Below are 23493 nucleotides of genomic sequence, written 5' to 3' on the forward strand. Positions count from 1 at the left end.
GGGAATCAGTCTGGTGAACCTTCGCTGCACTCCCTCAATAGCAAGAATGTCCTTCCTCAGGTTAGGAGACCAAAACTGTACACAATACTCCAGGTGTGGCCTCACCAATGCCCTGTACAACTGTAGCAACACCTCCTTGCCCCTGTACTCAAATCCCCTTGCTATGAAGGCCAACATGCCATTTGCTTTCTTAACCGCCTGCGGGACCTATTGCCCGTGCTGATCGCCGGCACAAGGCCCATTTTTTTTCGCGATTTTCCACTCGGCCTTAGCCCAGCGATGTCAAATGGGCGATGTGAATCTTACGATCGCCCAAAGAAAACAGAAGTGAATGAAAAAAAAGCTTCCCGAGCAACGCATTACTGCGCATGTGCAGGTTGATTTTTTTTTTCAGGTTGATGCTTCTTCCCGTGTTTTGGGAGGTCAGGGGTCATCACACATGCTCAGAAGCTCTGTGAGGGTTGGGAAGAGAGAGAGAGAGAGGAGAAAGCATCTTGTGGTCTGAATAATCTGATAATAATCGACATGGAGGGATCATTTGAGAGGCGTAGGGCCAAGCCCTTCAGCGAGGAGGCCAATGAGGCCCTGGTGAATGTTGTCAGCACCAGGTGGGAGGATCTGACACGGAGTGGGCATGGGAAACCTCCACCCCGTGCATATCGCAGGATTTGGTCTGACATTGCCGACGTGGTCACGTCGGCCTCTAATGAAACGCGCACACCGGACCAATACTGCAAACGTTGGAACAGCCTACTGGCAGCTGCGAGAGTAAGTTGAAATTTATATTTATGTATTATTTAATGATCTAAATAGTAACTAGAATCTGCAATGTTATTTGGTTACATTTAAACATAACTAAATAATGACTAAATTTATGCAACCCAGCATAAAGTCAAATCTTGTAGTGTGAAATATGTAACGTAATGCTAATTTGTAATAGAACATTTAAATCTGTCAGTCTTAAATGTCTTCAATGTCTTAAATTGCCTGATCCATTTGCTTATGCCGTGCAATGTTGTCGCATCATATACAGAAGAAGATCTCGATCAATAATCGGGAGCAAAACAGGACGGGCGGGGGCTTTGCCATGATGCACAGTTTAAGTGCTTACGAGGAGCTCGCGGTGGCCTTGGTGGGGCCAGAAAGCCATTCAGTCACATCCCGTGGTGTGGCCGAACCCACCCTTGAGACATGTGAGTAATGAGAAATGTGCATTGTGCAATGTGTGAATCATTAGTAAATACTGAAAATATCATAGTTACGCATGTAATGTTATGCAATTATAATATAATCTGATATATAATGGTGATGTTCGAATGAGGTCATGTTAGGTCATGTTAAACTTTGTGATCACCTGTGCATATGGAGTAATGGAAAGCATTGCAATGTTTTGAGTTCGAGAAAAATTGTAATGCAATGATTTGAATTGTTAAACGTTGTTTATCAAATTAAAGGTCAAGTGGTCGTCGAGTCAGTGGAGTCCACTACCACTGAACCGTCTCCAACATCGCAGGAGGCTGAAGAAGAAGAGGAGCCACTGCGGACTCCTGCTGCTGTGCTTCAGCAGGAGGAGGAGGAGGAGACGGAAGAAGAAGAGATTTTTTTGCGGAGGGGAACAACCTGCGGCCAACTCGGTTGAGATGGAAGAAGCACCGGGACCAAGCGCTGTGCAGGTGGCGACGCCAAGGCGCGTCATATTGTAAACGCCGACCCCATGGAGGTCTGGTCAGCGTGGCGAGCCATCGCCTGCCTTGGAGGACCAGACAGAGAGCTTGATTTCCCAGTGCAGGGAGACCGTCGCGATTGGTCGCGACCTTATCCAGGGGTTCGCGGGATTCTCTGTGAACTGGAGCCAGTTTCCAGCTTCCTGGAGTGAGTTCTGCCATAACTTCTTCAACTGGTCTTCTGAGCAGTCACAGACTGCAAGGGAGACCTTGGAGGCTATTCAGCAGCAGACAGCCACAACCAATGCCCTGCGGCATGCGTTGCTGGCTGGACATGGCGTTGCACCCCAAGTTGTCGTGTCTGCTCGCAGCGACACCCTGAGCACGCAAGCGAGTATGGAGGGCACAGTTCCTCCGGACTCAGAAGTATAGCCTCAGGCTTACGCTTCCTCTCCATCATAACATAAGAACATAAGAATTAGGAACAGGAGTAGGCCATCTAGCCCCTCGAGCATGCTCTGCCATTCAACAAGATCATGGCTGATCTGGCCGTGGACTCAGCTCCACTTACCCGCCCGCTCCCCATAACCCTTAATTCCCTTATTGATTAAAAATCTATCTATCTGTGATTTGAATACATTCAATGAGCTAGCCTCAACTGCTTCCTTGGGCAGAGAATTCCAAAGATTCACAACCCTCTGGGAGAAGAAATTCCTTCTCAGCTCGTTTTTAAATTGGCTCCCCCGTATTTTGAGGTTGTGCCCCCTAGTTCTAGTCTCCCCAACCAGTGGAAACAACCTCTCTGCCTCTATCTTGTCTATCCCTTTCATTATTTTAAATGTTTCTATAAGATCACCCCTCATCCTTCTGAACTCCAACGAGTAAAGACCCAGTCTACTCAATCTATCATCATAAGGTAACCCCCTCATCTCTGGAATCAGCCTAGTGAATCGTCTCTGTACCCCCTCCAAAGTTAGTATATCCTTCCTTAAGAAAGGTGACCAAAACTGCACGCATTACTCCAGGTGCGGCCTCACCAATACCCTGTATAGTTGCAGCAGGACCTCCCTGCTTTTGTACTCCATCCCTCTCGCAATGAAGGCCAACATTCCATTCGCCTTCCTGATTATCTGCTGCACCTGCAAACTAACTTTTTGGGATTCATGCACAAGGACCCCCAGGTCCCTCTGCACCGCAGCATGTTGTAATTTCTCCCCATTCAAATAATATTCCCTTTTACTGTTTTTTTTTCCAAGGTGGATGACCTCACATTTTCCGACATTGTATTCCATCTGCCAAACCTTAGCCCATTCGCTTAACCTATCTAAATCTCTTTGCAGCCTCTCTGTGTCCTCTACACAACCTGCTTTCCCACTAATCTTTGTGTCATCTGCAAATTTTGTTGCACTACACTCTGTCCCCTCTTCCAGGTCATCTATGTATATTGTAAACAGTTGTGGTCCCAGCACCGATCCCTGTGGCACACCACTAACCACCGATTTGCAACCCGAAAAGGACCCATTTATCCCGACTCTCTGCTTTCTGTTAGCCAGCCAATTCTCTATCCATGCTAATACATTTCCTCGGACTCCGCGTACCTTTATCTTCTGCAGTAACCTTTTGTGTGGCACCTTATCGAATGCCTTTTGGAAATCTAAATCACCACATCCATCGGTATACCTCTATCCACCGCGGCAGGAAGTCTTGAGATCCCACTCTGCACGACGTCTTGGTGTCGGTCTGCATAGACTAAAACGGGCGGGTGGGGTACGAACACGGGGTGGGATAGGATCTGAAGGGAAACATGGCCGCAGGTAGGGAGGGGGGAGTGCTTCTCTATAGTTTATTTGTTTTAAAATGTTCACTTGTTATTACCAATTTATTATACTATTGTTATTGTTATTGTTATTATTGTTATTGTTATTGTTACTAAATTGGCCAGTTGTATTTAATAGTTAAATGTTCACTTGTTCACTTGTTATCATTACTTAACTGATCACTTTCCATTCTTTCTGAAATGGTCACTTGTTGTCATGATTGAAATGGTCACTTGTTATCTTCACTGAAATGGTCACTTGTTGGCATGACTGAAATGGTCACTTGTTGTCATGACTGAAATGGTCACTTGTTATCATCACTGAAATGGTCACTTGTTATGATTACTTAAATGGCCACTTGTTCTTTAAAATGTTCAATTTCTTCTTCTTCTAACGTTTTGGGGATTTTGAGGGAAGGGTGGGTTGGTGCGGGGGGTGGGGGGTTGGAGGGAGGGTCTTGTTAATTAGTTCTTTAAAAAAATGTTGTTTGTTAATAAAAAAAATGTTCTACAACTTTCGTTCCTTCTCTCTTATTTACATAAGTTTTACAACGTATGGTTCTTCATGCAGATTTGTTTGTTTATTCTGTTTCTCCACGGAATTTCATTGAATAACTTCACTATGTAAAAGCTATTTACTAAATAATTCCAATATATTAGATCTATTTAGCATAAATGTGATAATACCTATTTATATTCCCTGTCCCAAATTTCTGAGTACAATTGGCTTCAATTTTACTCTCTAAATAACTCAGAACAATTCTCCACCCTTCCTCAGAGGCTAAAAGTGGCATCCGTAGTGCCCATTTCCCTGTCTAAGGCCCTGAAAAAGCAACTATTTTTGAGCACTCTTTTGGGCCTTGCATCGGCCCAGCGAAGTGCATGCTAAGTGCTGAAACTTGGGATGGGCCTTGTGTAGGCGATCATCTCAGCGATCAAAGTAGAAACTTGGGGGCCTATTTTTCCGGCGATATTTTGGGCCTAGTTTCCACTTTTTGCTCAAAATGGGCGATAGAGGTCCGTTTTGGGCCATAGATGGGCCTTTGATGGGCGATGTGAAGTGGAAAGTCTAGCCCCAGAGAATTTATCCAAAAAGCACATTTCTAAGAAGTATCTCCTGAGTTAGGTTGAGTACAACTTTAAAAAGTGCCTTTAAGGTGTATATATAAAATAATAGATATAAATTTCTATCCTTCAATTTGTGAGTTATTTTTACCTTCACACTAATATTTTGCATTTCTTCTTTTCAAAGGCTTTGGGGGAGAAATTTTGTCGGGCCTCTGTTTCAGCGTTAACCCGGGTGGAGCAGTAAAGTTTGTGTCTGGAAATGGTTTGCGTCTCCAGCCTCAAAATTCACCAGCTGGGCCCTGAATGTGGAGTGCAGCGCAAAGGGAGGCATTCCACAACTCTTTTAGGATGCTAGGCCGGCTGAGCAAATGAAAATTCCGAGGTTAAAAAAAAAAATCTGAAATAAAGTACCAAAAACATTCCCAATACATCACTCACAACATAGATCGCAAAAATAAAAAAATTATAAACGATCACAATTATCTCAGGTCAACATTACTTACCTGACTGCGGCCGCTACAAGTGGGAACACCAGTTTCCACAAGTGTTCCCGTTAGGGCGCTTTGGATCGGACACCAACCAAATATTGAGCTGGTATCGCAACCAGGGGCGTTGCACACCATCTCGCCTCTTCCAGGCGGTAATGCTATGCGCCCCCTCAAAACTGGCACCGAATATACCAGTGGGGAGCTGGAAGCTGGCCACATGCCCGGAAGTACTTACCGCCTCCATTGCCACCCCTCCGGGGCGCTAACAGGAGCGGCAGTTTGTCTTTCTGGATTCTCCTTCTCTTTAACATCTACCCTTTTAAAGGGAACTTGATTTTATGATACAACAGCAAGAATAATCCAGCACAAGTCTGCAAGAAATTAGAACATTACAGTGAGTCATAACAAATTATTGGATCAAATGCAACAACTAACAGAAGAATTAGGAGCAGGAGTAGGCCATTTGGCCCTTCGAGCCAGCTCCACCATTCAACAGGGTCATGGCTGATCTTCTACCTCAACTCCACCTCACACCATCACCATATGTCTTGAATATACTCAACGCCTGAGCATCCACAGCTCTTTGGGGTAGAGAATTCCAAAGGTTCACAACACTTTGAGTGAAGAAATTTCTCCTCATCTCAGTAATAAAGGCTGACCCCTTCTTCTGAGACTGTGACTCCTTGTTTTAGATTCCCCAGCCAGCGGAAACAATTTCTCAGTGAAGACACTAAAGAATTTTATATGTTTCAATTGGAACTCAGTGGTGCCTTTATATGGTGCCTTTAAAGTAATAAAATGTCCCAAGGCAATTCACATGAGTGGTATCAATCAAACTTTGACACAAAGCCACATATTAGGGCAGATGATGTAGGTTTTAAAGAGCGTCTTAAAGGAGGATAAAGAGGTAGAGAGGCAGAGAAGTTTAGGCAGGGAATTCCAGAGCTTAGGGCAGCTGAAGGCACGGCCACCAATGGTGGAGAGATTAAAATCTGGGGTGCGCAAGAGGCCAGAATTGGAGGAGCGCAGATATCTCGGAACATATTATTTTAGTAATCCATGAGATGTGAGCGTTGCTGGCAAGGCCAGCAATTATTGCCCATCCCTAATTGCCCTTGAAAAGGTGGTGTGCCGCCTTCTTGAACCGCGACAGTTCGTGTGGTGAAGGTACTCCCATAGGGCTGTTAGGTAGGGAGTTCCAAGATTTTGACCCAGCGACGATGAAGGAATGGCGATATATTTCCAAGTCAAAATAAGGAACTTAGAGGTGATGCTATTCCCTTGTCCTTTTAGGCGGTAGAGGTCACGGGTTTGAGAGTTGCTGTCAAAGAAGCCTTGGCGAGTTGCTGCAGTGCACCTTATAAATGATACATACTTCAGCCAAGGTGCATCAGTGCTGGAGGGAATGAATGTTTAAAGTGGTGGACGGGGTGTCAATCAAGCAGCCTACTTTGTCCTGGATAGTGTTGAGCTTTTTGAGTGTTGTTGGAGTTGCACTCATCCAGGCAAGTGAGAATATTTCACCAAACTCCAGACTTGTGCCTTGTAGATGGTGAAAAGGCTTTGGGGAGTCAGGAGTGAGTCTTTTGCTGCAGAATACCCAGCCTCTGATCTGCTCTTGTAACCTAAGTATTTATGTAGCAGGTCCAGTTAAGTTTCTAATCAATGGTGACACCCAAAGATGTTCATGGTGGGTGAATTCTACAACGCTAATCCCATTGAATGTCAAGGGGAGGTAGCTAGACTCTCTCTTCCTCTTCCTGGAGATGATCATTGCCTAACACTTGTATGGTACGAATGTTCCTTGCCACTTATCAGCGCAAGCCTGAGTGTTGTCCAAGTCTTGCTGTATGCGAGCACAGACTGTTTCATTATTTGACAAGTTGCGAATGGAATTGAACACTGTGTAATCACCAGCGAAGAACCTCACTTCTGAACATATGATGGAAGGAAGGTCATTGATGAAGCAGCTGAAGATGGTTGGGTCTGGGACACTGACCTGAGAAAATCCTGCAGCAATGTCCTGGGGTTCAGATGATTGACCTCCAACAACCACAACCATCATCCTTTGTGCTAGGTATGATTCAAGCCAGTGGAGAGTTTTCCCCCTGATTCCCATTGACTTCAGTTTTACTCGGGCTCATTGATGCCACACTTAGTCAAATGCTGTCTTGATGTCAAGGGCAGCCACTCTTGCCTCACTTCTGGAATTTAGCTCTTTTGTCCATGTTTGGACCAAGGCTGTAATGAGGTCTGGAGTTCAGTGATCCTGGCAGAACCCAAACTGAGCATTGGTGAACAGGTTATTGGTGATTAAGTGCTGCTTGATAACACTGTCGATGACACATTCCGTCACATTGCTGATGATTGAGAGTAGATGGTGCAGTAGTTAGCTGGATTGGATTTGTCCTGCTTTTTGTGGACAGGACATAACTGGGCATTTTTCCACATTGTCGGATAGATGCCAGCATTGTAGCTGTACTGGAACAGCTTGGCTAGAGGCACAGCTAGTTCTGGAGCACAAGTCTTCAGCAAGACAGCCGGGATGATGTCGGGATCCATAGCCTTTGCTGTATCCAGTGCACTGAGCTGTTTTTTGATATCACTTTCAATTAATCAAATTGGCTGAGGACTAGCTTCTGTGATGGTGGGGACCTCAGGAGGAGGTTGAGATAGAAACATAGAAACATAGAAACCTAGAAAATAGGTGCAGGAGTAGGCCATTCGGCCTTTCGAGCCTGCACCGCCATTCAACAAGATCATGGCTGATCACCCACCCCAACACCTCCCCCCCACGCCCCCTCCACACCCCCCGACCCCCTCCAGCCGCAAGGACCACATCCAACTCCCTCCCGAACACATCCAATGAACTGGCATCAACAACTCTCCGCGGCAGGGAACCCCACAGGCCAACAACTCCCCGAGTGAAGAAGTCTCTCCCAATCCCAGCCCCAAACAGCCCACCCCTCATCCCAAGAGCGTGCCACCACCCGGCTCCGGACCAACCCAACACCGGGAACACTCCCCCCGCACCCAACCCACCCCGTCCCGTCAGAATCCTTCCCAAATGCCAAACACCCCCGGATGTCGAGCCCCCAGCCGCAGCCACCCCGGGGCCACGTCCCCGTGACGCTAACCACACCACATCCACCAACCGCAATCTGCGCAGTCAACCCGTCCACCCCACTCTGAACACTCCCCGCACCGAGGCACAGAGCCCCCAGGCCTGCCCCTCCAACACACTTTGCCCCCCCAGACCTCTGCTGCAATGTAGCCCCTCCTGTCCCCCGCCCTGGGTTTCCCACCCCCCACCTCCATCACTCTCCCCTCCATCCCCCGCCTCCCCTCAACTTCCTTCTGCCTCCCCACACAGGCTCCCATCTTGGGGTCGGTAACCTTCTGGGGCTGGGAATTTTAGCCCCCAGCGTGGAAGTCCTGCTCCCGCCGCAGAATTGGCCTTATCACCCCTCAATGGAAGCGGAGTGCAATTTCCCACACTCCACTTCCTTTGGGGGCAGTTGCCGGGGCACGACTGGATGCTCCTGTGACAGTTTGAACTGGTGCTCTCCACTCTCCCGTCCTGTGACAGTTTGAACTGGTGCTCTCCACTCTCCCGTCCTGTGACAGTTTGAACTGGTGCTCTCCACTCTCTCTCCTGTGACACTATGAACTGGTGCTCTCCACTCTCTCTCCTGTGACAGTTTGAACTGGTGCTCTCCATTCTCCCGTCCTGTGACAGTTTGAACTGGTGAATCACGCACTCAGCACTTCTGGCTGAAGATGGTTTCAAATACTTCGTCTTTTGCACTCCTGTGCTGGTCACCACCGTCATTGAGGATGAAGATGTTCATTGAGCTTTCTCCTCCCGTTAGTTGTTTAATTGTCCACCATGATTCACGACTGGATGTGGCAGTACTGCAGAATTTTGCTCTTATCCGTTGGTTATAGGATTGCGGCTTCTGCTGTTTAGCATGTATGTAGTACTGTGTTGTTGCTTCACCAGGTTGGTCCTTCATTTTTAAGTACGCCCGGTCTTGTACACTCCTCATTGAGCCAGGGTTGGTCCCCTGGCTTGATGGCAATGGCAGAGTTAGGGATATGCCGAGACATGAGGTTACAGATGGTGGTGGAATACAACCATGCTAAATGGGATAGATTCAGAACAGATTTAGCAGCTCAAAACTGGGCATCCACGAGGTGCTGTGGGCTGCTGATGGTCAACAACTCCTCATGGATGCCAGGTTTTGAGCTGCTAGATGGAGGGTGTCCTCAGTGTGAAGACAGGATCTCGTCACCACAAGGACTGTGCGGTGGTCACTGCTACCAATGCTGTCATGGACAGATGCATCTGCGACAGGAACATTGGTGAGGACGCGGTCAAGAAAGTTTTTCCCTCGTGTTGGTTCTCTTACCTCCTGTAGCTGGCCCAGTCTGGCAGCTGTGTCCTTCAGGACTCAGCCAACTCAGTCAGTTGTGGTGCTACCAAGTCACTATTGGTGATGGATATTGAAGTCCCCTGTCTAGAGTACATTTCTTGCCCTTACTACTCTAAGTGCTTCTTCCCACAAATTGATAATCAAAGGGTTCTTGGGAGGGGGGAACTTAAAACAATCACTATCACTAGAGAAAAAGTACTAGGCAAAGTAATGGGACTAAAGGTGGACAAGTCCCCTGGACCGGATGGCCTGCATCCGAGGGTCTTAAAAGAAGTGGCTGCAGTGATATTGGATGCATTGGTTGTAATCTACCAAAACTCCCTGGATTCTGGATTCCAGCAGATTAGAAAACAGCAAATACAATGCCCCTATTTAAGAAAGAAATGAGACAAAAATCAAGAAACTATAGACCAGTTAGCCTAACATCTATCATTAGGAAAATGCTGGAGTCCATTATTAAGGAAGTGGTAACAGTACATTTAGAAAATCATAATACAGTCAAGCAGAGTCAGCATGGTTTTATGAAAGGGAAATCATGTTTGACAAATTTGCTGGAATTCTTTGAGGATGTAACGAGCAGGGTGGATAGAGGAGAACCAGTAGATGTGGTGTATTTGGATTTCCAGAAGGCATTCGTTAAGGTGCCACATAAAAGGTTACTGCACAAGGTCAGAGCTCAAAGGGTTGGGTTAATATATTCGCATGCATAGAGGATTGGCTAACTAACAAAAAACAGAGAGTCGGGATAAATGGGTCATTATCAGGTTGGCAAACTGTAACTAGTGGGGTGCCACAGGGATCAGTGCTGGGGCCTCAACTATTTACAATCTATATTAATGATGTGGGTGAAGGGATCGAATGTAATGTAACCAAATTTGCTGATGATACAAAGGTAGGTGGGAAAGCAAGTTGTGAGGAGGAAGCAAAGAATCTGCAAAGGGATATAGATAGGCTAAGTGAATGGGCAAAAATTTGGCAGATGGAGTATAATGTGGGAAAATGTGAGGTTATCCACATCAGTAGGACAAATAAAAAAGCAAATTATTACTTAATTGTGGAGAGATTACAAAATGCTGAGGTATAGAGAGATCTGGGGTCCTTGTACACGAAACACAAAAAGTTAGCATGCAGGTATGGCAAGTAATTAGGAAGGCAAATGAAATATTGGCCTTTATTGCATGGGGGATGGAGTATATAAGTAGGGAAGTCCAAATATAACTGTACAGGGCATTGATGAGACCACACCGGGAGTACTGCATACAGTTTTGCTCTACTTATTTAAGGAAGAATATACTTGTGTTGGAGGCAGTTCAGAGAAGGTTCTCGAGGTTGATTCCTGAGATGAAGGGGTTGCTTTGTGAAGATAGGTTGAATAGGTTGGGCCTATACTCATTGGAGTTTAGAAGAATGAGAGGTGACCTTATTGAAACATATTAGATTCTGAGGGGGCTTGATAGGGTAGATGCAGAAAAAATGCTTCTCTCTCATGAGGGAATCTAGAACTAGGGGGCATAGTTTCAGAATAAGGGGTCGCCCATTTAAAAAATCAGAAATGAGGAGGAATTTCTTCGCTCAGATTGTTGTGAATCTTTGGAATTCTCTAACCCAGAGAGCTGTGGAAGCTGGGTCATTCAATAGATTTAAGATGGAGATAGAGAGATTTTTGAATGATAAGGCAATGAAGGGTTATGGGGAGCGGGCAGGGAGGTGAAGTTGAGGCCAAGATCAGATCAGCCATGAACTTATTGAATGGTGGAGCAGGCTCGAGGTGCCAAATGGCCGACTCCTGCTCTTATTTCTTATGTTCTTATCTCCAAGTGGTGTTCAACATGGAGGAGTACTGATTCATCAGCTGAGGGAGGGAAGTAGGTGGTAATCAACAGGAGCTTTCCTTGCTCATGTTTGACCTGCTGCCATGAGACTTCATGGGGTTCGGAGTCAATGTTGATGACTCCCAGGGCCACACCCTCTTGACTGTATACCTCTGTGCCACCACCTCTGGTGGGTCTGTCCTGCTGTGGGACAGGACATACTCTGGGAAGGTGATCGAGGATTCTGGGACATTGGCTGAAAGATATGATTCTGTGAGTATGACTATGTCAGGCTTTTGCTTGACTAGTTGCGGGACAGCTGTCCCAATTTTTGGCACAAATCCCCAGATGTTAGTGAGGAGATAGTTGCAGGGTCGACTGGGCTGGATGTGTCTATGTCATGTCCAATGCCTAGGTCGATGCCGGGTAATTCGTTCAGTTTTATTCTTGGTGTACTTCTCTGTAGCGGTTTGGTACATCTGAGATGCTGTACTATTTCAGCGGGCAGTTAAGAGTCAGCCACATTGCTGTGGTCAGGAGTCGCATAGAGGCCAGACCAGGTAAAGATGGAAGATTTTCTTCCCTAAAGTACATTAATGAACTCGATGGGTTTTTACAACAACAGAAGTTTCACAGTCACCATTACTGATTCTAGTTTTTTTTAAATTCCAGATTTATTTAATTAATTTAATTTAATTTCTCCAGCTGCCTAGAGGAGTTTACAGAGATAGGGCTGGAATTTAGGCTTTTTCTGTTTATGGAGCTGTGATATATTCACAGAGCACAAGCACACACACAGCTTCCTACATGGCAGGCAGCTCTCTCGGAAGCCTCTGGAATCTGCCTGGTTCTGTTTAATTATTAACTCTGCAGTTGCAGTACACAATACGTTCACATCCACACTGTGGAGCTACAAACATTACAAGCTTACAGACATTACCTGGGCGAAAATGGAGGCGGGATGGGAGAAAGTTATCGGATGGGAATAGTTTGCGCTTTGGTAAGGAAGTTTCGGCATCTGGGCCCTGCGTCAGGGGGCACAGGACTGAGGGAGGCATTGTACACTTTTCGTGGTGCAAGGATGGGAAACTTGCAAACTAAAGCGCCGGGCCGTGTGTGCTCTGAGAGAGGCCTGGGAGGTGGAGGGGGAGGGAGGGAACCTTAAAAAATACCCACAAAAACATTCCCAAAACATTGCCCATGCCACTACAATATAAATGGCTAAAAAAAAACATGAGAACAAACACTCACACTTACCTTCAGAGTACTTTTCTTTCCTCTGTACAGCCAGCTACACTGGACCGCACTGATTTCCCAGGCGGTCATTGCAGGCACACTTCCGGGCGGACAGGTTGGGCCAAAGTCAAAACTACTGCCGGTGTCGCAACGAGAGGTGTTACACACCCACCGCAGCTCTTCCCAGCGGGGCTGCTCAGCGTTGCCACAAAAATGGACTGGAAGATCGCAAAAGGACGCAGGAGGCCCGAACGCCACCATTCACACTGCTCCGGGGCGAAACCCGGTGCGCAAAGGACCGGAAAATCCAGCCCATAGGGTTGTGGGGCTGGAGGAGGTCACAGAAATAGGGAGGGGCGAGGCCATGGAGGAATTTAAAAACAAGGATGATAATTTTAAAATTGAGGTGTTGCTCAACCAGGAGCCAATGTAGGTCAGCGAGCACAGGGGCGATGGATGAACAGGACTCGGTGCAAGTCAGGATACAGGCAGCAGAGTTTTAGATGACCTCAATTTTACGGAGGGTAGAAAATGGAAGGCCGGCCAGGAATGCATTGGAATAGTCAAGTCTCGAGGTAACAAAGGCATGGAGGAGGGTTCAGCAGCAGATGAGCTGAGGCAGGTGCGGAATCGGGCCATGTTACAGAGGAGCAAATAGGTGGCCTTAGTTATGTTGTGGATATGTGGTTGGAATCTCACCTTGGGTCAAATACGACACCATGGTTACAAACAGTCTGGTTCAGCCTTCGACAGTTTCCAGGAAGAGGGATGGAGATGGTGGCTAGGAAATAGAATTTGTGTCGGGGACCGAAGACAATGGCTTCGGTCTTCCCAATAGTTATTGGGAGGAAATTTCTGCCCATCCAGTACTGGATGTCGAACAAGCAGTCTGACAATTTAGAGACCATGACATGGTCGAGAGAAGTGGTAGTGAGGTAGAGCAATCTGACGTTGTGTTTGCAGATGATGTAGCCAAGGGGCAACATATAGGTGACACATAGGAGGAGCCAAGGTTAGGTCTTTAGGGGACACCAGAGGTAACAGTGCGGGAGTGGAACGAGAAGTAATTGCAAGTGATTCTCTGGCTACGACTGGATAGATAACAGTGGAACCAGGCGAGTGTAGAGTGATGATGAAAACCACTGAAAGAACATCACTAGAAAATGCTTTCAGAAGTCAGTCATGTGTGTTGCAAAATTACTGTAAGAAACAAGGGCATTGCAGTTAAGTGTCAAAACAAATGAAAGATTGAAGAAATACTGATCTGAAAATGAAAGTTGGTTGACAACTTTAAAGTTTTGCAGCTGCATTAGAACGTAGTGGTGAATTGAATTCCCCTTAGAAACAAAAATTTCACTCGGTATCATTACAGATAATATAAGCTTTATGACATCTTCTGCTGAGAAATAACAGTTTCATTGTAAATTATTTATTTAGAAAGAAGTCATTAAAGTCAACCTAAAGCCTCTACCTCATAGTGACAACCCAGTCACGAGTCAGAAGATCCAAACTTCATTGTGTTAAAAGCAAGCAAATCATGCTTGTACTTTAGTGCCCCATACTCATGCAAGCTGTAAAATTGTATGAAAGTCAACTTTAAAGGGATGGGGACAATATTGGAAACAAAATTCAGAAAGACTTTGAGAAGGCACCTTAACCTATTAACAGCCTTTGCCAAGGCTAAAGGGAAGCAGAGTAATAAGTAGTTGTAACGTATGTACATAAGGTCTGTCCATCACCAGCGGGCTACTGTCGGAGGTCCGAGGGTCATAGGTACACTCGTGCTGGGCCTGGTATATAACCTGAACTTCACCTTTGTATCTTCACTTCCGGAAGCCGTTAAAAACTGACCAGGTTACACCTAGTCACTGGCTCACAGTACGGAGCTCATTGTATCATTTCATACACTACAACTGGCGACGATGAAAACATAAACCCATGCAAAAGTATGGCGAGCACAGCACGATCGAATACTGTTGGAATTCTTGAGAGATTCAATGAAGAAGAAGATTGGGGAGATTTCACGGATCGTCTTGACCAGTATTTCGTGGCAAATGACCTAAACAAAGACGAGGATGCAGAGAAGCGCAGGGCAGTTCTTCTCACCATCTGTGGCCCCACGATCTATGCACTCATCAACAATCTGCTCTCACCCACTCTTCTTACAGAAAAGGATTACAAAGAACTGTATGCTCTAGTTCGGGAAGGAATCCTCATATCCAGATATCGCTTCTATACGCACATTCATCCAGAAGGCCAGGACATAGCGGCATTTGTTGCCGACCTGAGACGTCTTGCAGGGCCTTGCAAATTTGGACCTGCGTTGGAAGACATGCTGCATGACTTTTTCATCATCGCGGTCAACCACGAGGTGATCTTAAGTAAGCTGCTGGCTGTGGAGACGCCGGACCTCAGCAAGGTCATCACCATCGCCCAGGCTTGCATGTCCACGCAGAAAAGCACAAAGCAGATGTTGCGACAAAACAGGAACTCCACGGCAAGTACTGTGTACAAAATTGTATGGACGGCCGGCAGAGCTGCACATGGCAGGGCCGATTCGACTGCATCTGCAAGGCCGGGAGCCGCTCAAAGTTCGCCATTGAGGGCCTACTCGACTGCTTATGCGAGAACGGGAGCCGCTCAAAGTTCGCCGTCAAGGGCCTACTCGACTGTGTATATGAGAACGGGAGCCGTTCAAAGCCCGCTATCGAGCGCAAATCCAAGCTCAACATGTTGGCGTTGCGGGGGCAATCACCGACCCTATTAGTGCTGCTTCAGGCAGTATGTATGCAGAGGGTGTGCAAAGACGGGGCATTGTCAGAGGTCATGTCCGCAGCGCAGCAAGCGAGCGGTGACACACCATGTGGATGATGATCAATTCAGCGTGGATCTGGCGATGCAGTCCGAGACATTTGAGAGCTCCGAGGAGGAAATGTAAAGCATACGTGTGTTCCTAACAAAGAGCCAACCGATAATGATGGAGGTAAAATTAAACGACGTGCCGGTATCCATGGAATTAGACACGGGTGCAAGTCAATCGCCAATGAGCCAGAGGACTTTCGCAAAGTTGTGGGAGACCAAGGCAGAGACACCCAAGCTGAGTCCGATAAATGCGAAGTTGCGTACCTACACCAAAGAGCTCATACCAGTAATCGGTAATGCAGCAGTAAGAGTGTCATACGAGGGAACGGTTTAAGATCTACCATTATGGATTATCCCAGGTAACAGCCCATTGTTATTCGGCAGGATTTGGCTCGAGAAAATAAAATGGAAATGGTACGATATCAAAGCTTTGTCATCAGCAGATGATGATTTGTGTGCTCAAGTGCTGAGCAAATTTCCCTCTTTGTTTGAACCGGGAATTGGCAGCTTCAAAGGAGCCAAGCTGCAGATTCACCTAGGCCCAGATTCAAGGCCCATCCATCAAAAAGCCAGGGCGGTCCCGCACATGCTGAGAGAAAAGGTCGAGCTCGAATTGGACAGGCTACAACACGAGGGGGTCATCTCACCTGTTGAATTTAATGAATAGGCCAGTCCCATTGTTCCAGTGTTAAAGAGCGATGGCACGGTCAGAATTTGTGGAGACTACAAGGTCACGATCAACCAAGTTTCGAAACAAGATCATTACCCACTACCGAAAGCTGATGACCTGTTTGCAATGCTAGCCGGGGGAAAATCGTTCGCCAAATTGGATCTAACGTTGGCCTACATGACACAGGAACTGGTTGAATCATCAAAGAAACTTACGTGCATCAACACGTACAAAGGATTGTTTATTTATAATAGGTGCCCTTTTGGCATTCATTCGGCGGCAACCATATTTCAGAGAAGCATGGAGAGCCTATTGAAATCCGTCCCCAGGACCGTGGTATTCTGCGTCATCTGGACAAAGTGGGACTCAGGCTGAAACGTTCGAAGTGTTCTTTCATGGCACCAGAGGTCGAACTCCTTGGACGAAAGATTGCTGCAGATAGAATCAGGCCTACAGACTCGAAAACAGAAGCCATCAAAAATGCGCCCAGGCCCCAGTATGTGACAAAGCTGCATTCATTCCTGGGTCTTCTCAACTACTTCGGTAACTTCTTACCCAAATTGAACATAGTATTAGAGCCTTTGCACAAGCTGCTCAGGAAAGGAGATGACTGGGTGTAGGGTGAACTTCAAGACAGAGCCTTTGAGAAGGCTAGAAATCTGTTGTGTTCCCACAAGCTACTGGTACTGTATGACCCATTTTGATCTGTGATGCGTCATCCTATGGGGTCGGCTGTGTATTCCAGCAAGCCAATGAGTCAGGCAAACTACAACCAGTTGCATACGCATCTCGAAGCCTGTCCAAGACGGAAAGAGCCTACGGCATGATAGAGAAAAAGGCTTTAGCATGTGTTTATGGGGTAAAAAATGCACCAGTACCTGTTTGGGCTTCGCTTCAAGCTGGAAACCGATCACAAGCCGCTTATATCGTTGTTCTCGGAACATAAAGGTATCAATACCAACGCGCCGTCCCGCATCCAGAGGTGGGCGCTGACATTATCTGCCTATGATTATGTCATTTGGCATAGACCAGGCACCGACAACTGCGCTGATGCATTGAACCGGTTACCGTTGCCCACATCGGAGATGGAAACGCCAATGCCCGCAGAGCTACTCATGGTCATGGATGCCTTTGAGAGTGAAGGGTCGCCTGTCCCTGCTCAACAAGTTAAGACCTGGGCCAGCCAGGATCCGTCCCCATCGGTTGTAAAACGTTGTGTTCTTAATGGGGACCGGTCAACCATCCCCCAAGGAAATGGGTGATGAAACCAAACCGTACAGACGTCGCAAAGATGAACTTTCCATCCAGTCCAACTGTTTACTGTGGGGTAATCGTGTTGTCATGCCCAAGAAAGGCAGGGCGAGATTTGTACGGGAGTTGCATAGTATGCAACCCGGTATTGTCATGATGAAGGCCATCGCCAGGTTCCATATTTGGTGGCCTGGCATTGACTCGGACTTAGAGTCATGCATGCATCAGTGCAGTACTTGCATGCAGTTAAGCAATGCCCCAAAGGAAGCTCCGCTGTCTGTGGTCCTGACCATCCAGACAATAGTCCAGAATCCACATCGACTTTGCAGGCCCCTTTCTTTGTGGTGGTGGATGCAAATGGATAGAATGTGTGATCATGTAATCCAGCACTTCCACTGTCACTTCCATTGAGAACCTGAGAGTCATGTTTTCCATACATGGTCTGCCAGACATCATTGTCAGCGACAATAGACCGTGTTTCACGAGCCTGGAGTTTCAAGAGTTCATGAAACGCAATGCCATGAAACACGTGAGGTGAGCTCCATTCAAACCCGTGTCCAATGGTCAAGCGGAGCGGGCAGTTCAAACCATCAAGCAGAGCCTGAAACGCGTAACTCACGGTTCCTTGCAGAGACGCCTGTCACTGCATACTGCTCAGTTACAGGACAAGGCCACACATGCTCACCGGATCCCGCCTGTGGAACTATTGATGAAGAGAGGCCTCAAAACTAGGCTCTCTCTAGTCCAACCTGACCTTAACGATCGTGTTGAAAGCAGTGGTATCACGACCGCGCCACAGTGTCACGTGACATATCTGACACAGTGTATGTACTTAACCATGGTCAAGGGCCCAAGTGGCTCCCGCCAATGTTACGGATAAGGAGGGTATATGGTTAAGCTCAAGAATGGGCAGATATGCAGGAAGCACATTGATCAAATCAAGCTAAGACACACTGACGAACCCGAACAGTTGGAAGAAGACACCACGAGCTTAGACGACCAACCAACTCACGTCCAGCCATCAGAAGAACCCACTGTGGTCAATGTCCAGCCCCAAGTCGTGAGAGACTCGGAAAGCACTGGGATTGTACTGAGACGGTCAACCAGGGTGTGAAGGGCTCCGGACCGTCTGAACTTGTAATATGGACTTGTGCCAAGAACTGGGGGGATGATGTAATGTATGTACATAAGGTCTGTCCACCACCAGGGGGCACTACCGTCGGAGGTCCCAGGGTCATAGGTACACTCTTGCTGGGCCCGGTATATAACTTGAACTTCACCTTTGTATCTTCACTTCTGGAAGCCATTAAACACTGACCAGGTTACACCTAGTCACTGGCTCACAGTACGGAGTTCATTGTATCATTTCATACACTACAGTAGTAAAGCAAAATACAAATAGAAAAGGAATCCTCTATGCAAGCATTTACCTGAAAACAAGTGAAGAGCAGCCTAACACCTAATCCCCTGTTTGATGACTGCTGAAATCAAGGTGGTGCTGCATGAGGTGCTTGAGAGGAGAGTTGCCCTCTGTGCTGCTCCAGGGGTACCATTCCCATCGGTCAATGTTTCAGCTTGCCTGCAAGGATGTACAGCTAAGTTTCAGGCTACAGCTGTTTGTTACTGTCCATGCATGTGCTCGTCCTATGCTACATGGCAACCGCACAAGTACTTGTAGCGAGAAAACTGGCACCCGTTGTTATATATGTATTTAATCTGTACAGCCACCAGAGGGCTCAACCCCTGGAGTCCCATAATCCCTTGGGTGCACAGGTATTTAAGGAGATCTCACAGGTTGGAGAGACACTCTGGAGACCTGCGATAAAACACTAAGGCCACACTTTACTTTGAGCTCACAGTGTTCAGTCTGACTCTTTCTCCATACATAACAACTGCCGACAAGATACAGATAGTGAACCCAAAGCTGCAGAGAGCAGTGGGCATCCTGGCGAAATTCTCAGAGGGAGATGATTTGGGAAACTTTTATGGAGCGACTTGACCAATACTTCGTGTCCAATGAGCTAGATGGGGAAGAGAATGCTGCCAAACGAAGGGCGATCCTCTTCACCGTCTGTGGGGTACCAACGTATGGCCTCATAAAGAATCTGCTCACTCCAGTGAAACCCACGGAGAAATCATACAATGATTTCTGCACACTGGTCCGAGAGCATTTGAACCTAAAGGAAAACGTTCTGATGGTGAGGTACCGGTTCTACCCCTACAAAAGGTCTGAAGGCCAGGAAGTGGTGAATTATGTCGCCGAGCTAAGACGCCTTGCAGGACATTGCGAATTTGAAGGACATTTGGAGCACATGCTCAGAGTCTTTTTCATACTTGGCATTGGCCACGAAACCATACTTCACAAAGTTTTGACTGTAGAGACCCCAACCTTGAATAAGGCCATAGCGATAGCCCAGGCGTTCATTGCCACCAGTGACAATACTAAGCATATCTCTCAGCACACAAGTGCTGCTACAAGTACTGTGAACAAAGTGATGTGGTTTTCAAATCACAACGTACAAGGCAGGTCACATATGCCTGCAGTTGCATATCTGCAGATGTCTCAGAGAGCCCCATCAAGGGTGATAAATGCAAGGCCATGCTGCGGAGGTGATCATCATTTTCATTCATGCCGATTCAAAGGGTACATTTGCAAGGGCTGTGGAACAATGGGACACCTCCAACATATGTGCAGCTGAGCTGAAAATCCTGTTAAACCTGCAAACCACCATGTTGCAGAGGAGGACAGATCCATGGAGGATCACTATGAACCAGAGCCTCAGACCGAGGAGGCAGAGGTACATGGGGTGTACACATTCACCACGATTCGTCCCCCGATAATGCTGAATGTTGAACTAAATGGACTCCTGGTGTCAACGGAGCTGGAGACGGGCGCAAGCCAGTCCAGCATGGGCAAAAAGACTTTCGAAAGATTGTGGTGCAACAAGACCTCAAAGCCAGTCTTAACTCCAATTCGTATGAAACTAAGAACTTACACCAAAGAACTGATTCCCGTAATCGGCAGTGTTACCGTAAAGGTCTCCTACAATGGAGCGGTGCACAAGCTACCACTCTGGGTGGTACCGGGCGATGGTCCCACGCTGCTCGGCAGGAGCTGGCTGGGAAAGATACGCTGGAACTGGGACGACGTCCGCACGCTATCGCCCATTAACGACATTTTGTGTGCCCAGATCTTAAACAAGTTCCCTTCGCTGTTCGAACCAGGCATTGGAAAATTCCAAGGAACAAAAGTGCAGATCCACCTAATTCCGGGGGCGCGACCCATCCATCACAAGGCGAGAACAGTACCGTACATGATGAGAGAAAGGGTAGAGATCGAGCTGGACCGGCTGCAACAAGAGAGCATCATTTCGCCGATCGAGTTCAACGAGTGGGCCAGCCCAATCGTTCCGTCTTCAAGGGAGTCGACACCATCAGAATCTGTGGCGATTATAAAGTAACTATCAATCGTTTCTCCCTGCAGGACCAATATCCACTACCAAAAGCCCATGACCTCTTTGCAACGTTTGCAGGAGAAAAGATGTTCACAAAACTGGATTTGACTTCAGCCTACATGACGCAAGAACTGGAGGAATCATCGAAGGGCCTCACCTGCATCAACACGCACAAAGATCTTTTCATTTATAACAGGTGCCCGTTTGGAATTCGATCAACGGCGGCGATATTCCAGAGAAACATGGAAAGTTTACTGAAGTCGGTCCCGCACACCGTGGTTTTCCAGGACAACATCTTGGTCACAGGTCGGGACACAGTCGAGAATCTGCAGAACCTGGAGAAGATTCTTAGTCGACTCAACCGTGTGGGGCTCAGGTTAAAATGCTCAAAGTGCATTTTCCTGGTGCCTGAAGTGGAATTTTTGGGGAGGAGCATCGCGGCGGACAGCATCAGGCTCACCAGCGTGAAGACGGAGGCAATCGAGAACGCATTGAGGCCACGAAACATGACGGAGCTGCGGTCATTTCTGGGACTCCTGAACTACTTTGGTAACTTCTTACCGGTCTCAGCAAACTGTTACAACAACTGCATGTCTTACTACGGAAAGGGGACGAATGGGTTTGGGGCAAAAGCCAAGAAAATGCCTTTGTAAAAGCGAGAAAATTGTTATGCTCAAACAAATTGCTTGTGTTGTATGATCCATGTAAGCGTTTGGTACTAGCATGTGATGTGTCGTCATATGGCGTCGGGTGTGTATTGCAACAAGCTAATGATTTCGGGAAACTGCAACCAGTTACTTTTGCATCCGGGAGTCTGTCTGAGGCTGAGAGAACCTACAGCATGATTGAGAAAGAAGCGTTAGCGTGTGTCTATGGGACAAAGAAAATGCATCAATACCTGTTTGGGCTAAAATTCGAAATTGGAAACTGACCATAAGTCACTCACATCCCTGTTTTACGAAAGTAAAGGGATAAATACAATGCATCGGCCCGCATCCAGAGATGGGCGCTCATGTTGTCCGCATACAAATACGCCATCCGCCACAGGCCAGGCACAGAAAACTGTGCCAATGCTCTCAGTAGGCTGCCAATGCCCACCACGGGGGTGTAAATGGCACAGCCCGCAGAGTTAGTCATGGTTATGGAAGCATTTGAAAGTGAGCAATCACCCGTCAATGACCAGCAGATCAAAACTTGGACAAGCCAGGACCTCTTATTCTCTCTAGTCTAAAACTGTGTGCTTCACGGCAGCTGGTCCAGTGTCCCAGTAGAAATGCAGGAATAGATAAAGCCATTCCAGCGGTGCAAAGATAAAATGTCTATACAGGCAGACTGTCTTCTGTGGGGCAATTGAGTAGTGGTTCCCAAGAAGGACAGAGACACCTTCACCAATGACCTCCACAGTACCCACCCAGGTATCGTAATGATGAAAAAGATAGCCTGATCCCACATGTGGTGGCCCGGTATCGATGCGGACTTAGAGTCCTGCGTTCACAGATGTAATACATGCTCACAGTTAAGCAATGTACCCAGGGAGGCGCCGCTAAGTTTATGGTCTTGGTCCTCCAAACCGTGATCTAGGGTACACGTCGACTATGCAGGCCCGATCCTGGGTAAAATGTTCCTTGTGGTTGTAGATGCGTACTCCAAGTGGATTGAATGTGAGATAATGTCAACTAGCACGTCCGCTGCCACTACTGAAAGCCTGGGGGGCATGTTTGCCACACACGGCCTAGCCGATGTCCTGGTGAGCAACAACGGACCATGTTTTACCAGTGCTGAGTTCAAAGAATTCATGACCCATAACGGGATCAAACATGTCACATCTGCCCCGTTTAAACCAGCATCCACTGGTCAGGCAGAGAGAGCAGTGCAAACCATCAAGTAAGGCTTGAAGAGGGTAACTGAAGGCTCACTGCAGACTCACCTATCCCAAGCCCTGCTTAGCTACCGCACGAGACCCCACTCACTCACTGGGATCCCACCTGCTGAACTGCTCATGAAAAGAATACTTAAGACAAGGCTCTCGTTAGTTCACCCTGATCTACATGAACAGGTAGAGATCAGACGGCTTCAACAAAGTACATACCATGATAGCACAAATGTGTCAGCGAGATTGAAATCAATGATCCTCAATTTGTATTGAATTATGGACAATGTCCCAAGTGGCTTCGCAGCACCGTCGTGGCCAAAGTGCGGAGCAGGGTGTTTCGGGTCAAACTTTCAAATGGACTCATTCACTTGGACCAAATCAAACTCAGCTTCATGGACTAACCTGAGCAACCCACCTTGGACCCTACTTTTTTTGATCCCCCAACATACGCACCAGTGACAACTGGTACACGGTTGACCACGAAGCAGAACCCATCATCCACAGTAGCCCAGCAGGACTCAACACACCAGGCAGCCCAAAAAGGCCAGCTGCACAGCAGCCCAGCGAGGGCCCAACAAATGATTCAACAATACCAGCTTTTACACCAAGATGATCAACCAGGGCAAGAAAGGCCCCAGATCGACTCACATTTTAAATAGTTACACTGTTGACTTTGAGGGGGAGTGTTGTTATATATGTAAACTTGTATTTACTCTGTACAGCCACCAGAGGGCTCATCCCCTGGAATCGCAAGGGATCCCATAATCGCTTGGGAGCATAAGTATTTAAGGAGGCCTCACAGGCTGGAGAGGCACTCTGGAGACCTGCAATAAAAGAGTAAGGTCACACTTTACTTTGAGCTC

The 23493-nt window shown here is 47.2% G+C and overlaps 1 protein-coding gene across 1 annotated transcript in view; it reads left to right on the forward strand.

Moving 5' to 3' along the window:
- Nucleotides 1-525: 525 nt before the first annotated feature.
- The window catches only part of LOC139267494 (tyrosine-protein kinase Src42A-like), a 61385-nt gene continuing 38417 nt past the window's right edge, over nt 526-23493 (forward strand). The window contains exons 1-5 of the mRNA XM_070885911.1: nt 526-608; nt 666-768; nt 1914-2090; nt 11750-11843; nt 17752-17836. Coding sequence (XP_070742012.1) covers nt 526-608; nt 666-768; nt 1914-2090; nt 11750-11843; nt 17752-17836 — 542 coding nt within the window. The remainder of the gene's footprint in view (nt 609-665; nt 769-1913; nt 2091-11749; nt 11844-17751; nt 17837-23493) is intronic.

Source organism: Pristiophorus japonicus, chromosome 1 (assembly GCF_044704955.1).
Source record: "Pristiophorus japonicus isolate sPriJap1 chromosome 1, sPriJap1.hap1, whole genome shotgun sequence".
NCBI classification, from domain to species: Eukaryota; Metazoa; Chordata; class Chondrichthyes; family Pristiophoridae; genus Pristiophorus; species Pristiophorus japonicus.